Genomic DNA, 17,571 nt, shown 5'->3' with positions numbered 1-17,571 from the left:
GGATCTGCTGTTTCTTACTGTTTCCAAAAACTAATCTCCACAGCCATTCTTCTAAAAAAAGAGGCGAAAGAGTAATGCCAGAAAAAACAAAGAATCTTACACTTTAAGTAGTAACAACTGCAGTATTTCCTTACCACACTGTACCTTGCTCTTCTGTTAAGCTTATTAATGCACACAGCTCAAATTGATATAGCAGTCAAATCTAAACAGAGCTTAGACATCACATGTTGTATGGGAACTGCTGAATCACGGCCTGAACCTCTGATTGATCACCTGAGGCAAGCAATGAGTCAGCCATGGAGCACAGGTCAAGGCAATTCACCTGTGTGACCAGAAGGAGTGGAGCCTGGCTGCACCTCTCCTAGATTCAATTTAAGGGCTGACTGGCACTGAGGAAGGATCTCTTCCTGGAGATCGCTCCTTGTGGAGTTTATTGCAAGCCTACAACATCAGTGCGCATTTTCCATTTATTATCTTTCCACAGTGATAATCCTACTTAGCCTAACCTCTGTGCACCTATTGATGGTACACATTTATTCAAGACACTTCAGCTCCAAGACACTTCAACCTGTGGCCAGGAGTTTTTGGCTCAACACCTGTCAGACAATCATTGTTTCAATTACAGTCTTCTTTATAGTTTATCTTCCATCAAACGCTGCCTTGGAAGAATAGAATTAAAAAGCCCACAAAGTACTATCTTCCAGCAATTTTTATTAACGAGCTACAACCAATTCCTGCAGGAGGAAAAATCAGTATTCACAATAACTTAGTAAGAGCAGTCATACTTAATAACCAAAAGAGAAGGACAGCAGAAATACCCGAAGATTCTTCATCCAGCTTCCTTTGAACATGTGCAAATAATACCACAAGTTATACAAGTTTTATTTAACCCTTTTTAATGAAATAACACTTTTCCCTAACCCACTTCTCAACTTTTTGATTTTATGCACACATGCTTACTTTCAAAAGCTGGCAAAGCCAAACGCTTCAGATGAGCTTCAGAAAGTAATTTCTGCAATAAAAGGTTTATTTCCATTCTTCACATTGTATCAACATGCTGGAGATATTGGTGACAAGCTGTGCACCCTGCACTTCAGTTCCAATGCCCCAATAAATTAACTGTTCATCTTTGTAGCATGTATCAATTGTGGATGATTCAAAGGCTTCCTTTAGAAGATCACAAACAGATGCATGCTTAAGAGCATCAATTAGCAGCCCTAAAGAATTTAAAATAATGCTGTGCCTGGATTAGCTTCAGATGTTCTCAGAAGAATCAGTGCTCCTTCATACAATGCAGCAAAAGGACACTGACTGTTCTGGCAAAAGCCAGGTCCCTAACATCTCACATAAGGTATCACAGGCACTGTCTGCTTTACCAGAAGGCTAATTACACAGTGTTTACATGTTTCCTCTCATCTCCAGAAATAGTCACTGATAAAACAGAAAATCAGAAGTAACTGAACAAGCCAGAAAAGTAGAGAAAAACTAGCAAAATATATTGATCTTTATGTGTATGCACAAGCAAATGGAGGCTGAGACATATACACACTTACACACTTCAGAAACTTTTCAAATTATTGTACGTTTGCAAATTAATATTTTATGTTCATAATTCAACCAACACACCCAAGTAATATTTTTGAAGAAACAAGACTACTTGAATCTGCTGTGCGTATATTTGCACTATATCATATTCTGTCGAAGTCTATTTGCAGTGAGTGTAAATAAAAGAGAAATAAACCAGGAGATGGAACAACAGAAGCCATGTGCACCACATATGTTGTTAGAGAAGTCTTATAAACCCAACAATTAAAAGACAGCATATTACATATAACTGGGAAAAAAAAACGTAATTTTTCAGTATACGCATTTCACATTAAAAGAGGAAAAAGGTTACCTCAAGGGTGGGTGACTGTGTGCATAGGAACTCGTATCGAGAGCAATTCCTGTTCTTAGAACTTGCTACCCAAGGATGTTGAGGCACTGAGTAGGCAAAGCATGATGTAAAGGAAGCCAACTGCAATCTAGTTCATAGAATATTCCTGAAGCCCCACAGAACTCAAAGACCATGAAATGAATTTGAATACCAGCTAACATAATATATACTCCAATAGAAAAAAAAGTATGCAGCAAGGCTGTCTTAAATCAAGAGAACTATAGTTGCCAAAGAGCCTGTATTTGAGGATAAGTGATTTAATTAAATGCAGTGAAGCAGCAGCAGCAAACAACCTGGAAGCAACTGTTTACAAGTAAGCATGAAAGGGAGCACAGATTAGGCAGAAAAGATGAAGAGACAGATCAATAAGGAGTTCACTGTGGGTCAGTTCAAACAAGCTGCTATTCAGAGCAACAGCTCAGCCTTTTCTTTTCTAAGAAATTGAATTATTTCCTGCTTCTGTCTTACCTGAAAGCCTGCGTTCCATCTCCAGACTAACTTCCTAGGGAACCTTATAAAACACCAATAATGAAGGAAAAGCTTCTTAAAGAATGATCATGAAGATATAGCAAATAACCCTGACAATCACATCAAAAGAATGGAAGGCAAACTAGGCAGGAAAATTAGCAACAGGTGATTTCACTTTGAATTGGCAGCCCGTTCTTTCATCATGGTTTAAGGCCCAGATGGGCTTCTTGTTCTCCATCAAGGCCCCAAGCAGTTAATTATGTAAAATACCTGTGTCTTTTGCAACAACACATGCTGACTATCTGTTCTAAACACTCCCACCTGGGTTTCTACAGTAATTCATCACAAACAGGAGAATACCAATGCTTGCATAAGCGGGAAGGACCCGAAAGCAGATTTTGTGCTTTAAATGCAGTCAACATTCATCGAGATGCAAGTCATCACCTTATGTTTCATAACTTTTGTGAAAAAAAATCCAGAAAATGTGATAACAAAATCTCCAGATTTTGAAACAATATTACTTTAAGTATCCACATCAAGTGCCTGAAGAGACAGAGATTTCAGGCAAGCCACTGCATATCCATCTTATCCTAAGAGATGCCTGACATTAAAAAGTCAATTACTAAAACTTCATGCCAAGCACCTGTGAAATGAGTGAAGAGAGCATCTGCTTTCCAGATTCCCCATTCAGTTTATATGCCAGTTAAACTGATCACTGCTGACACAGAGGGTAATAACTCTTGACATTTCAACAAGTCAAGTGAAGCACAAAGTCCAAGTTTCCAAGAGAATAATTAAAATAATAGGATTACATATAATTCTGAAAGCAGACAAAAGCATTGAGAAAAACTGACTCCCCCAGTACTTATTTCCTCTCTCTGCAGTCTAACGGTGGAGACTAAGATAAAAGCAGTATCACTGAAGAAAAATGGTGTGTTCTACTTCTCTCTAATCAAAGATTTAATATTGTTACTATTATAAACAAATCACAGAATATTACTGGAGAACAAAATTCAGCAACCTAATATTCTGTCTACTTTGAAGTCCTTTCACACTCTTTGAAGAGATGTGTAGGCACTAAATACACATTGGCTCTAAAATGCAGAAGCCATATGAAACACAGAAAATAGCACAGTGGCAGCTAATTCACCCACAAACTGACTTACTAGTCCTTAAGTGCCATAGATTCCTATTAAAAATGAATAGGCTTGGTTTTAAATTAGAGTCACAAAGAGTGAAAGCTACCTTGCGTGTTTTTCTTTCCAAATCAAATATTTAACAGAGGAAAACCACAGGTGTCACTGACAAGGAAATATTAGTTGTGGCTTAGAACCACATACATGGATTGAAAAGATGCAGGACCTGTCCTGCCACATGACCTCATAAGTACATAACTCAACTGATCACTGTAGTCACACAGGAATTAGAAATCTGCCATTTGTTTCCAATAAACAGATTTTAACATTCTTTAAGAAACAAAAGTGGCCATCCATCTCCCTAGTACATTCAGTGCTTGGCATTAATAAAGCATACAATCTTTTAATCTCAGTAGGCTCAGCACTATAGCGACGGTCAGATAAATGAGTAGGTAGCAAGAACAGAGGAACTGATGGCAGAACCTGAGTGGGGGAGGAAATAAAGGAGCCCAGAAGAAGTGCCCGCTCAGCACAGGGAGAGTAAGCCTAAGATCCAAACACAAGAGCAGCCTTCTGGATTGTCATTTTTGCAACACGATACAGAGGAGAAAGGCGCTACCTAGTGTTAAATAGTTGATTACAGACAAGAGCCTGGCGAGCAAATAAACAGAATGCAGTGGAAAATCTTTCTTAAGTCCTCCATCATAGCTGCCGAAAAGAGATCTACCTGATGTCACATTATCAGTGAGCATTAGCTTATGTTGTTAATTCAGTTTACTCAGTGAAAGCTCATCCAATTCAATAGGTTTGGGCTTCTTGTGCCTAAATTAGTCTTGAATTCTTTTCCCAGTTACTAGGCATAACATTCTGAAAAATATTTATTTTATACAACTAAAAGTAGATCTGATCAAAACTGGGAGAGCCTGGATCAAACAGAAAAGGTGAAATGAATTTGAAAGTTAACTGGAAAACAAAATCAAACAAATCCTTCTAAGTGAAAACTTCAGATAACTGTGTAATTATATGCAACTATTAAGTGTACTACAATTTAAGAGTTACATGCATTTAACAAAATACCTTGAAGGAACACGAAGCAAGGAAGTGAACTGCAAGGCAATGCTCATTCTTCCTGCAGAGGACATGCAGTAGCTACCAAGCTGTCTTGTTCTAGCCTGGGCAATTTGTTCAAAATTAGTGCAAGAGCTTATTTGAAAGCCTATTTGAAAACATCCTGTGTGGGAGTGATAATATGCATCTGAAGGACATCTGCTGCCCTTTATATCACGTAAATAACTTGCAAGATTTCTATCCTGTAAACTGGAAAATCTCACCTTCCAGACTCTGCAGATTCTCATACACCATCACTCTAAACAAGAATCTCATTAACTGCTGCCCCTGCCCAGTTCAAGACTGAATCTTTAAGCTGGAATGAGCACTGTCCTAGGAGAGTACATTAAGTTTGTCGTCAGGTACCACTCAAGTCACAATTAATTTCTGCTGTCTGATTTATCTGCTTGGACAGTAAGCATAACATATAATGCAAATCACGCATCACATGACAATGCAGTGTCAATACAGCCACAGTGTCACATTCCTGTTAAAGTAAGAACAAATTCTGACAGCACTAAGCTCTCTCCCATCACTTAACTATTTCATTTTCACACCCTACAGTATGACTGCTTTTGAGAAATCCTTATTTATTTTAAGCATGTGCCTTATGATGCTGAATCACACTGAGAAAACACCTATATATAATAAAGGAAATCACGCCTGCTCACTTCAGACTGCTGAATGTCATCCAAGTTAGGTGTCTAAACCTGAAGCTATTTATGTCTCCAGTTCTGAGATCACTTCATCAGGAAACAAAGAACAGTTGAGATACAGTTTCATATGGATAAAATTTTTCAGGTACATGAAATTGTCTCAAATCTGAATTAAGACAGACATGATCCTTAAAGCTAGTAGTGGCTAAGCATTAAATAATTTGCACTGAAATGAACTAATAAAACAGATGTTTCTTGACAAATACACGAACATAACTGTTTTCTGACCCTCCTAGGGTCTACAATACAGATAAGATCATCCCCTATGTCCTCCTGTATGCCCTAACTTACGAGGCAGAAACAACTTAAGATTTATTCCTCTCTTCTGTGCATGGTGAATTTTAATCAAGGAACAGTTTTAATGTCTTATTTCCTCAAAGAATCATTTGTAAAGTTGATAATGCTTTAATAATAGAAGGCCATGCTTTTTTTCCCCCCCACTTGTCCACACAGAAAACAAGAGGCCTTGCTTCCACCTGAGGATATTAGTTTTTCCTAAGCTAGAATAACTAGAAAATTACCACCCTGAAAGAAATAATTCTGTTAGAATGAAATAAAAGGCTTCTGATAATAAACATTACTCTTGCAGTTAACGGATATAACTGATGTAAGAACACATGCACGCACACACACTTTAAAAGCCATTCATAACCATCATTATCCCATATTCCAGAGAAGCCAAATGCATAATTAGTGGTTATCTCTCAGTGAGTCATATTTGTTAAAGTAGCCTTTAACTTACAATCAACTCCAGACAGAAAGGTGGACAAAGTTATCTGAAGCAACTCAGGAGGTTAAAAAAACAAACAATTTAGGTAATGCACGAACTTAATGCTACCTTCCCCTGACTGACCACCAAATCAAAATGCTGCAACAGCTACGATTGCTTAGAATTCCTTGAAATATTAATCCATGTGCCAGCTGCTGCCAATCCAAAGTGCCCTTTTAAGCTATGTGGAAAAGAAGCCATCTAAATAAACACATAACTGATATTACAAATAAAAAAAAGCTAAGAGAAAGCTATTTGAAGTTTAAAATAAAGTTTCTATGACCAAACACCATGCATTTTGATATCAGCTCACCAAAGTTTAAGTTGACATTTGTTTCTGTGTTTTTTATTGTTGTTTTGTTTGGCTTTTTTACTAAAAATCAAGTCTGTCACTAACTTGATTTTCAAAGACTCATCAGGGAAAAAAAATGTTCATGAGTATAAAAACTAGAATTCATGCTATTCAGTTATTTTCCACAAATTACACTAAAAACATGCAGAAATATAACAAACACTTAGAGGGCAAAAACACAATCAACACAACACTTTTCAGCGATTTGTTTATTTTTTGGTTTACAAACAAAGGCACCCAATATTTCTGTTTGTCTTATAAAAGCTCACAGATTTAGCATTTGTTTCTGAACATCTGTTCCTACAGCAGAAAAACATTACAGGAAAATACAATTTTTCCTGGTCCCAAATTTTAATACCTGTAACTGTTAAGTGATCATGTTGTTTCAATTGCTCTTCTTACTTAACCAATTGGAATACCTCCTGTCATTTGCTATTCAGTACAGCGAATCCAGCTTCCTGTATCAAAACAAAGTTCCAGTCTATTTCTGACCAACATTTATTACGTGCAAACATTGAAGAACTGCAATAGAACAGGGTCCTGATATGGAAAGAAAACAGTACGTTCAACTAGAATTTCACAGACTGACCACAGGAAGCAACATAAGTAACGTAATAAATGTGACACCAGATCTATCATCAATTAAATAGGATGACTGATGAGTTTAAGATACCAATAGTCAACAGATAGCCATGGACTCCAAAGAGAAAAAAATCTGAGTTTCTAAACTGTTAAATGCTTAAAGAGTAGAGGTGAAGTGTCCTTTCCTCCAGTTATATATTCAAAAGAGTAGATTCCTAAGCAGCTATGAACCAGAAATAATCAATTCATTGGCTTCATAGTTTGCACTATTAAGAGATCAATGTTAAAAGTATCGCATGTAGTAATGACTATGAAAAACAAATTTTTTAATTGAGTTGTTGCACAGAAATTATTTTTGGACAATGATGTACTTGTCTTTTTTGCAAACTTCAGTCAAATGCCAACATGAGATGAGGACATCATTGGATTGTAGGCACCTCTGAAAAAGTCTACAGTGCAGGAACGCTTAAGCATACTTTCAGGTCTAGTAAGGTACTTGGAGAGGTAACTAAAAATGTAATACACCTAATGCATTTGTTAAAGTGTAACATCCTCAGTCATAGAAGCCATAATTTATTTTCAGCCACAGCCAGAGGTCTCTCACACAAGGTGTGGTCCTAGACCATTTAGGCTTTTCATCACAAGCTGTGTGTGTGTGTGTGTGTGTGTGTACACATACACGGATCATTTTAAAAAGGAATTACAGCTTAACTACTTACTACAGAATACTTAGCTTCAACAAGGAAGCCATTGTCTTTTCAAAATGAGATATACACCTGCATGAAAGGTGTTCTCCTTAAAGTAAGGAGTTTCCACAAGAATAGCAAAATAAGTTCTTTACATACTTAATTCAAATAGGACAACTACCAAGGGCAAGTATAATTTAGCTCTTGTGTAATTAAGTCATTATTTGTTTTTTCAAGCAGATTCAAGAACATATTAACATACAGTATAAACTGATTTTAATGAAAAACACTGGGCAAGGGTGCTGGTCAGTGCATCAATAAGAGGAAAATGACTGTTCTTAAGTAGAGTTCTATGTAACAAAAATTTCAAGGGACCTTTACTTATTGCCTTAAACAGGAATTCAGTCTTTTCTTACAACTTGCTATTTTGATGAGTTTTACCTACCAGAATGAATTAAATGCAGCAAAACACTTCATGTTTAAACCTAATAATTTAAACTAAATCATAGAAGAACTGTTAAGATATTTCCATTCTGAAGCACGATGCTTCTTGTTCTGCTTGCCCAGCAAAACAAAGGTTTTATTGGGGCAAAAATGAGAAAGAGTGCTTAGGCAATGGTGTTATGCATGCATGGAGTTTTTCATCGCTTAATTTCAAGAATTATTCATTCATGAAGTACTCACTAACACCATGCAGAAATTTACGAACAGGTATATCTCAACAAAACCCTACAGTTTGTCCAACTACAGTTACCAGTACTATGAATAACTATCAAGCATAATAAACTCCTTTCAAATACATTTACGTTTTGGAGTCAGAACTGTAACAATCAAGTGCTGGCTCTGTGTTACCAACAAAAAAAAAAAAAAAGGATGGTGAATGATCACTTTTTCCCCCTCAGGGTTATATTCCTTTTATCTATTCAATGATAGGATCAATTCTGCTTTCAGAAAAGCAAATTGGTCATGCTGACATAAACTCAAGTAGGATGGGGTCAATTTTGAGCATGAAACTGAATCACACCTAAAACCAGATCACACAAAAGGCCTTTCTGTAACAAAGGGAGGGGACTTTCTCGTAAAGACAAGTAGTCATCATTACAATCTTACTTTGAGAAGACAAGAAGTGGCAAAAATAGTTTTTCCAGGAGATCCACCAGCATTTATGCACTGCGGCAACTGTAAAACCCTTTGCAATTTAGCAGGATTTCAAATAAATAGGTCTACAGTAACTAGCAAATCTTGTATCAATATTCACCTTTCTCAATGTGGAATAAAAATAAAATTATGTTAAGGCAGATTTCAATCAAAAATGTCCCGAACTGCACAGTTACGTTGGTCAGTGGTCTAAAATGTTCTGCTCAGGTTAAAAAGTTAGATACTTGCCTAAAGTCAATTCAGCCTGGCACTTGAACATTTTATTTTCTGTTTTCAGGAAGATATATAACTAACTTTACATACACCATACTATGTATTTTGCACTCCAATTTAAAATAATGTTTTTACAAAATGTGAGATGATTACATGTAACAGACTTTGTGTAGTTAGACTGCTGCTCTATGCATAGATGCCCTAATGCTAAATTCTTGTTCTTCAGTATCTCATAGTACTGGAGGCTCTGAAGTAGGAGAGGAACTTGTAGCACAGACTAACCACAAAGTACCAGATATTTCTTGCCATTTGTGATCTTGCAATAAAGATGCGCCAAATCAGGATCACCAGAATTGTATTGAATCCATAGCGTATATTCCTTAACCTAAGAAGGAAAAAAAAAAAGAAAATGTAAAAGCCAAGATAGAGCGGCCTACAGGGGAAAAAAAAAAAAAAACATTTATCTACTCATCTCAAGACACACTATTCCAGTCATATTAAGTTAGTGTCTGAAGCTAGTAAGTTAAGGACTAAGCAGACTTTTTCACAGTTTACTGTTCAAAGAGAAACACATGAAAATTAAAAGGTCAGTCCTGTAGTTAAATAAATATACATCTGCTTCATAGTTGATGAATAAAACCTCCTAGTGTCAAGGTCACACATACTAACTTACACAAAAGTGGTTGCCATAAATTCAAAACCAGTCTATTTAACACTATCATCTTCACTCCTCCGTGTATTTAAAACTGAGCAAGCAGAGACATGAGAAAATTTCTCATGAAATACAGTCCATGATGTCCACTGCAATGTTAGACTTCTTCTCAGGTAAGGATATTTAAAAATTAGGGAAACATAATATTTAGGGCATATTGCGTATTTAGGGCAATTGGGAATTTTTGCTATTGTCTCGTGTAAATATAGAAGCTCCATAATAAACCAGAATTTGCACAAATTGCTTAGAAAAAGGAGAGACCTCTTTGATTCAGCAGACCATGCCAATTTGTATTTTTAAGGCAACCCTACGAAAATACTCACTTACATAGCTGTACAGGCATACTAGATCTTATGCCCAGGCCTTACTCTACATAGCTTAATTATGCAAATATAGTCTGCTTCCATATTACACAAATTAAAAAAAGACCACTTCTATATTTAAGGAAGTATTCTGCTCAGTTTCCTAGAGAAGCCAGTTTCCTTAGGTTGCTGTATCTTGTCAGTATTGAAAATAGTCTTCTCAACTTCAGATTAGCTAGAGTTTAGTGCTAAATGGTAACAAAAGAGACAAATACAATACCTTGGACTAAAGATATGCTGGAGTCTAACCCTCATGCAACATAATCCTTCTCTAAACAGAATTGAGATGATCAGATGGCATTCCAAGACTATTTTCTCATGTTTTGGTATAAGCCTTTGTACAAAGAATAACTCCAGCACATTTCTGAATGGCATTTAAATCCAAAATTCCCATAAGCTGCCTACAAATGTGACATTTACACTTACAACATACCTGAACTAAAGTGACTATTTATCAAAACCAGATTAGCACATTGCTATGCCACATATGGCCTTTACAGCCATCTCTTAGGATAACGCAGGCAAGTTTGGCCAAAATTCTCAACACTGAAATCATTCATGTCAATTTCTTCAGAAGATCATCTAGAAGAAAAAAGTCTGTCTATGCCAATAAAGATCTGAACAGTAACAATGCACTCTAAGTGGAGGAGTTAACACACAGATAAGAGGCAAAGAGAAGCCATCTTGAAGGAACACCGAAGTTTCCTGCCCTGGAGTGGGGTCCATACATGCCTTTGTCTGCTTCCAGAGAACACGCTTCTAAAGTAAACCACGACTGTTGTATTAAACCTCTGTGATTGCACAAGCCATTCTGATCTTGTTTAACTGTCTACTTTTTTTTAGGCCTTCCAAAATGGACCCTTATTAAAAATCAGAGGTATAGATTGCACGGTATATACTAGCAATTGGAACTACAGCCATGATCCCAGACATACTGAAATTACTAGTAGTGAGAATAATACAAGACCAACAAAAGAAGGAAGAAAACTATAGACTGCTTCAGACAATTAAACTAGGACAGAACTAACCCGGCAGACCTATACAGAAGCTGTAACAGCTAAGTCACGAAACTGAAAAGCAAAACTTGACGTGGACAGGAGAAACGCAGGAAAACAGAATAAAACCATAAAAATGAATACATACTTATTTAAATGTTTCCTAGCAGCAGGGAGGCCAGACATTTCTTCATTCAACACGTATTTCTTTGTTCCCATGCAGTAGTTTTCCATGTATTCTGCCCAATGTAGTTGTCGAACATCAAAATTAAAAGTCTGCATAAAACAAAAGCTTTCACTGTTAATTACCTTAAAAAAAAAAAAAAAAAAAAAACACCAATGCATTTTTGATAAAAATTTAAAGAAAAAGATGATCAGAGAGCTGGAGCACTACCCCTTTGAAGACAGGCTGAGGGAGCTGACCCAGACAAAAGCAGGACAAGGGGAAATGGTTTTAATTTAAGGGAGGGGAGATTTAGGTTGGGTATCAGGGGGAAGTTCTTTTCTATGAGAGTGGTGAGGTGCTGGAACAGGCTGCCCAGAGAGGCAGGGGATGCTGTGTCTCTGGAGGCATTCAAGGCCCTATGCAGCCTGGTCTAGTGATAAATGTGGAGGTTGGAGGCTCTGCATGCGGCAGGGCAGTTGGAACTTGATGATCCTTGAGATCCCTTCCAACCCAAGCCATTCTATGATTCTATGATCAGTTGACTTCCTTGCAAATAAATTCAAATTTTCTTCTCCTTAACTGTAAGAATGATACAGAGTTAGATCCTGTTTGCAACTCAACTACCAGCTTCCCATACAATCTCTTGAACTTCAATCACATCATGTCTTTTCCTCATCAGTAATGTTCTTCCCTCAGTTTCAAAGTGCACTGCTATTCCATCTGTCCATGCAGAATCCCACTCTGTAACTATTTTCTATTAGATGTTTCTTTTTCAGCCAGGAAATAATTCGTATATGCTGCAGAATAAGAACACTGTTTCATGTCTGTTCACTGATAAATGCAGTTTTTAACCATTCTTGAAGTTGTACAGCTATGTTTTACAAACAACCACATGAACATTTACAGAAGTTATCGTGGAACATTCACAACTCAAGTTTCTCAATGGTATCTATGTCATCTCAAAAGATTCCACAATAGCCAGGTAATTTCTAATAAAGACAATAAGCTCACAGATTCTGAACCAAAATACTCAAAACAGTGCTCCATAAGAAGCTGCCTAGTAGGCCTGTCTTGTGAAATTGTGAACTAACGTGACTGCTTGCTTATAGCTCCTGAAAGTTCTACTACCTTCCCTGACAAATCCCTTCCAGTTCATAAGCTCATGCTATAGGCACTCACTGTAATGAATTTCTTTAATGTAGTGAAAGATCAGAAAGAGTTCAAGCAGTGAGAAGAGCTGAGAAATCTAATGCTAACTACTGTCAATACTGTATTGACTATGGTTTGAAAAATGTGACACGCGGCAAAATTACACCAAACAGGCCAAGTCAGAAATCAACTACAGCTTATGCTATAAAAGCATAGTTAGAGACCCAGTGGAACTATGTACGCACTGTTATTAAGCATAAAAACTCCATCTTAACATAACTAACTTTCAAAATCCAGAAGGGCAGAAGGGCTCGACTGCAAGAACAGTAAGACAGCTCTTATGAGAAATTTCATTCACACTTACTCAGACCCTCTGCTCAACAACAGTTTTTCCTTCTTCCTTAACCACCTTCTCTGTATCCCTTCTGCTGGTACATCTACCCCTCTGCATGGAGCAATTTCAGTCAGACAGCAAATGAAAGGATTTAAATATGCAGCTGTCTTGCTGAGGTATGAAAGATGTACGCAGTTGTTACTGGTTTGAAAACCACAAAACAAAGAAGTCCAACAAAACCTACTCCTATTCCTCAGAAGAGACAGTGCTAATAAAACAAAGCCTGGTTTTATTCATGGTGTATTCAAGCCTAACAGCTCAGTCACTTGGTTGATACAGAGAGCAAGACCTGATTACAAGACCAAGTCACCCTAAAAGTCTTTTCTATCATGTCTTCTGCCACAGGTCCTGCCCTTTGTAATCTCTCATGACATCGCTGATTCAGCTTAGAAGAGATAAACATACAGACAACCTAATACATCCAAAAAGACGTGGCAGGAATCTCCAGAATCAATTCAGCACCATGCTCTGTTCTGCATTACAGTAAGAGGTATTTCCAATTTAGTTTATCTTAAACCAGTACATTTGCGTTTCAGTTTCCCCATTCACATCACACAGCTACTTGCCTTTCTGTCTTCAGGGCTTAGTTGATTCATCAGCATAGTCATATTTTCAGTATTCCAGATCCAAGAATTGCTTGTAAAGTATTCTAAGAATACCATTGCCTTATGCAGACGTGTTATTGTTTTCATCATCCTACAGTCCAAGGAATGGAATGCACAGGTTACAGCAATAAACATGAGTTCAAACAAGAAAAACAAACCAGAAGATAGTAAGTTTCATTACTCTCTAACTTCGTTCCCCTACATTAAAGTATTATTATATTGAAGTATCTAAAAAAAACCCCATAACATAACATTTAGTGCTTTTCAATTCAGCATAAATTAACAATTAACTTGATCAAAGTATTTAAAACCAAGTTGCACAGTGCAGAGCACGTTTCATGTAACAAGGGAGAAAGCTTCCCTAGTCCTCTGGCACACTATGCAAGTCTTTAAACCAGTTTTGTTATTATCAATAACAAAATACAAGATCAATGATTAGAATAAACAGAAATTCAGCTTTTCCCCTTAACCCCTACAGCTTCCACAGCAAAGGGACAGACCACAGCAGATCCTGCTACTTAGGCGATCAGTTCCAGGTTACTTCAAAATATGCAGAAATACCTTCCATTATGCTTCATTATGCAGACTGCAATTCTGCAAGAATATAACTCACAGTACAGAGAAACGATGCTATAAGAATCAATTTGGGCAAGTTTCCCTTTAATCAGAGTATATGAAGTAAACCCAAAAAGTGAGCTATTTAGTCTCATGTGAAAGAATTTTCCTGCTGTAAATGCAGGAATTTTGCAAGCGTTACAGTGCTAGAGATGGTCACTTAATTTTAGTATGTAGTTAGTACTCACATATCCAAATGCTACTACATTTTTGCTTCGGGGACTTGAGGTATTTCCATTTGACAGAACTGCTTCCTTATAGCAGGACACACTGTTCATTTTAAGCAGATATAAAAGTGGTGTGTGGAAAAAGCTAAGAAAGCAGAACAACCCAGCAATAACAGGAAATGGCTTTCTGAAGCTAAGCTTTGTTCAAAAGAATTCACAGCAGCAATAAGTCACCTCTTCTCTGAAAGTCGCCTAAGTGCATTCATACTTCTAGGACAGATACAGCATATTCTCAGAAAGTCACCTGACCAACATATTTTGCATTGCACGACTAACATTAAAAGCCAGTATCTCATTTCTAAGTGAATATTAATACTGCCTCTTTTTTGATTTTAATGGACTAATAAAAATGATAGAGATGACTGAAAACACAGAGCATATCTGATGTACAAAAAGTACAAACACTTCCCCAATATAATTTGTGTTCCTGCAAAATGCTAAATAGTGTAACTGAAAATTTGAGCAGATAAATGTAAATTTGAAGTTTGGCACAGGCCAAACATTGTTTTTATCTCTTTCTCTAAGACACAGAATGCTATTCTATCTGCTTATGTGTATGTTATAATGCATAGCGAAGCTAATTAAATAAAAATACATACAGCTTAGGTAGCCAACGAAGATTCTTTCACTTCATCTGCAGACTTGCACTCTCTCTCTCTCTCTCTCTCTCTCTCTCTCTCTCTCTCACATTGAATTTAGTGACTGACCACAGAATCAGCTGATGATTCATATCATCAGTGGAGACTGTTCCTTTTCTTTGTAGGGTTAGTTTCTTGTTACATCGCCAAAACAAATGTCTCTATGTTCTCTGAATTGCTAGACCTCACAAGAGGGAAGTGGCAGGGGTTTGCAGCTAAGGGATGGCAGAAGACCAACCTCCTCAGCAACAGCTTATTAACTCGCACTAAATCAACAAGAAACTACTTTAAAAAAAAAAAAGAAAAAAAAGGAACCTCTTACATTCAGACATGTCAGTAAAGCAAGTAATTTAGTGGATGCCTGAATAGTTCTAGCAGACTAGGCCTTTTGGTAAAGGTATTTTAAAACTTGAACAGCACCATATTTCTCCTGCAAATAGGAATATACAGATAACTGAAAGAAGAATATGTAAAATACTTAATGGAACTTTCAAAAATACAGTTCATAGGTTGTTCCACAGACAGCAATTAGCTACAGTTCTTTGATATAAAAAATATAACCAGTCAGGGCAGCAAACACTGTATCACATCTTCTTTACAAACTGAAGACAGAAAAACCAGACCTGCCGATAACATGGAACTGAATACTAGGAGCAGTCAGCAAGTCAGTACAGCAACACATAAGGCATTCACTGTACAAGCCAGTTTTGCCTTCAGCCAGTCTCTAATGTCCTTTGAACAAGATACGTACAAAATACAACTGGTTTAGAAATCACATGTTAAGAATTAAAAGATGGAAGCAACACTTACACAAATCAAGCATTTACAATTCTAGGAGGCATGTTTCTACACCAGAAAATAAAAAGTAGCCTGGCTTAAGGCTTCAACTGCATTTTGAACAAGTCTTAAATACATAAATAGTCTTAAATACATAAATAGTCTTAAATACAACCTACTGACTTAAGTCTAAAAAGTTCTGAACTCAGATACAGATTGATCCTTCAATAGATGTACGTGCTGTCAATATTCAAAGCTCAGCACAAGGTATTAGAGATGAAGAAAATTAAGATTTCTCTGAGCTACGCTAAGCAAGCTTCCCCGTTTGTCAAATGAAACAGGTTGTCATTTATCTTTATGTTTTGATGTTTAAGACTAACTGGAATTCTTTCCTAGCAGCTCTCATTCCTGAAAGTGCACAATTTTTCTTCAAAGTCTTCCCAAGAGGCAGTGACTCCGTTGAGGGTGGTTTATGTTAAGCTTAGTAAGCTTTAATTAAAATTCTCTTTACACCTCCCCAAATTCATCAGCTCCCACTTTCTCTTCAGCCATCTAAGTAGCAACAGAAAATGAACTGCTGGAAAAAAAATCCCTCAATTACAGCTTTAATATTGCTGTATTCTTCCAGACTAATTGGAAGGATCTTTGAGTGCCTAGTTTCAAGTGCTTAAATATTTCAAACATACTGAGCTTTTTATGATAAGGTTCTGCTGTGACAAGTGCTATGCAATGTTACAAAATCGGAAGCATCTACTACGCCTTATATTAAAGCTTATTAGACAACAAATAAGCTGTGCTATGCAACTAAGTACACACAGCAAACTACTGACAATGCTATCGAACTTGGACAGTGAAGACTATTACCACCATTTATATAACTACAAAATACTATAACTATACTATACAAATATACAAAATATAACTAAAAAAAGTCTTCAGCCATCTAAAAGATTGACTATGCCTCACTATGCCATTCAATCCTTACTGTAGTTTTAACACTCACAAAATTTAGAAGGAACATTACATACATTTTTTTCTTTATTTTCCTCAACTGTTATTAATACAGAACTGTTAAATAGAAGAAGGTTTAACTGGAAGCAAAAGCAATTTAAAAAATCTCCTCTCTCACTAAAAACTTTAACTGCTTCTACAAGTACTGCATAGAAGATGAATTTCATATCACAAAAAGACTTCAAAAAGTCAAGTCTTCAAAAAAACCTCATAAAACAATCCTTCTGTTTGTTGGTTATTTTTGGAATTTTTAATTATTATTAGCATAATCTGTTAGTTGCAAGTGGTCCTAGGTCTGATCTAGTTCTACCTGCTGTCTCTTATTCAAAAACAGTCAAATATCCTGACAGTATGGCAATAGTGCAGTTCAATCTGTGTTAATTTTGTTATTTAGTTTTTTCTACATCATATGCAATAAACATCTCAGAAGTGTATATAGACAGAGAGAGGGTAGGCTATGCACCATGTGAAGTCAAGCTGGTTATTCAGATTTGCTTGTGCCAATTTTATCACGTTTTTACTATACCAGTCAAATCATTCATGCTAAATCATGGTGGATAAATGCTGCACTTGAGATTAAGCTAGCCCTTCCTCATTCCACATTATAGAAGTATTACTTCTTTAAAAGCAGTATAACAAATTCAACAATCTCCAATTGTGTTTCCAAGGCTTAAGAGGTTTCCTAATGCATGTCACCTGGTAATTAAAATCAGAGGTCAATGAGACAGAATGACCACAGCAGCAGAAGTACACTCCTTTACCAGTGTTCTCTCCAATGTGCCAGTTAAAACAGGTTT

At 36.6% G+C, this 17,571-nt stretch overlaps 1 protein-coding gene across 6 annotated transcripts in view; it reads right to left on the bottom strand.

The window, feature by feature from the left end:
• Window positions 1-7,727: 7,727 nt before the first annotated feature.
• FAR1 (fatty acyl-CoA reductase 1) overlaps window positions 7,728-17,571 on the bottom strand; it is a 31,948-nt gene continuing 22,104 nt past the window's right edge. For all 6 annotated transcript variants that reach the window (XM_042881916.1, XM_042881914.1, XM_042881918.1 and 3 more), the window contains 3 exons: window positions 13,468-13,597; window positions 11,341-11,468; window positions 7,728-9,508 (listed from right to left, as the gene is read on the bottom strand). In XM_042881916.1, coding sequence (XP_042737850.1) covers window positions 9,346-9,508; window positions 11,341-11,468; window positions 13,468-13,597 — 421 coding nt within the window. In that variant the 3' untranslated portion in view covers window positions 7,728-9,345. The remainder of the gene's footprint in view (window positions 9,509-11,340; window positions 11,469-13,467; window positions 13,598-17,571) is intronic.

This window comes from Lagopus leucura, unplaced genomic scaffold (genome assembly GCF_019238085.1).
Source record: "Lagopus leucura isolate 7727_CA_CO unplaced genomic scaffold, USGS_WTPT01 Super-Scaffold_100033, whole genome shotgun sequence".
Lineage (NCBI taxonomy): Eukaryota > Metazoa > Chordata > Aves > Galliformes > Phasianidae > Lagopus > Lagopus leucura.
Note: the sequence above shows the minus strand (reverse complement) of the source record. Positions and strands in the feature narration are given on the sequence as shown.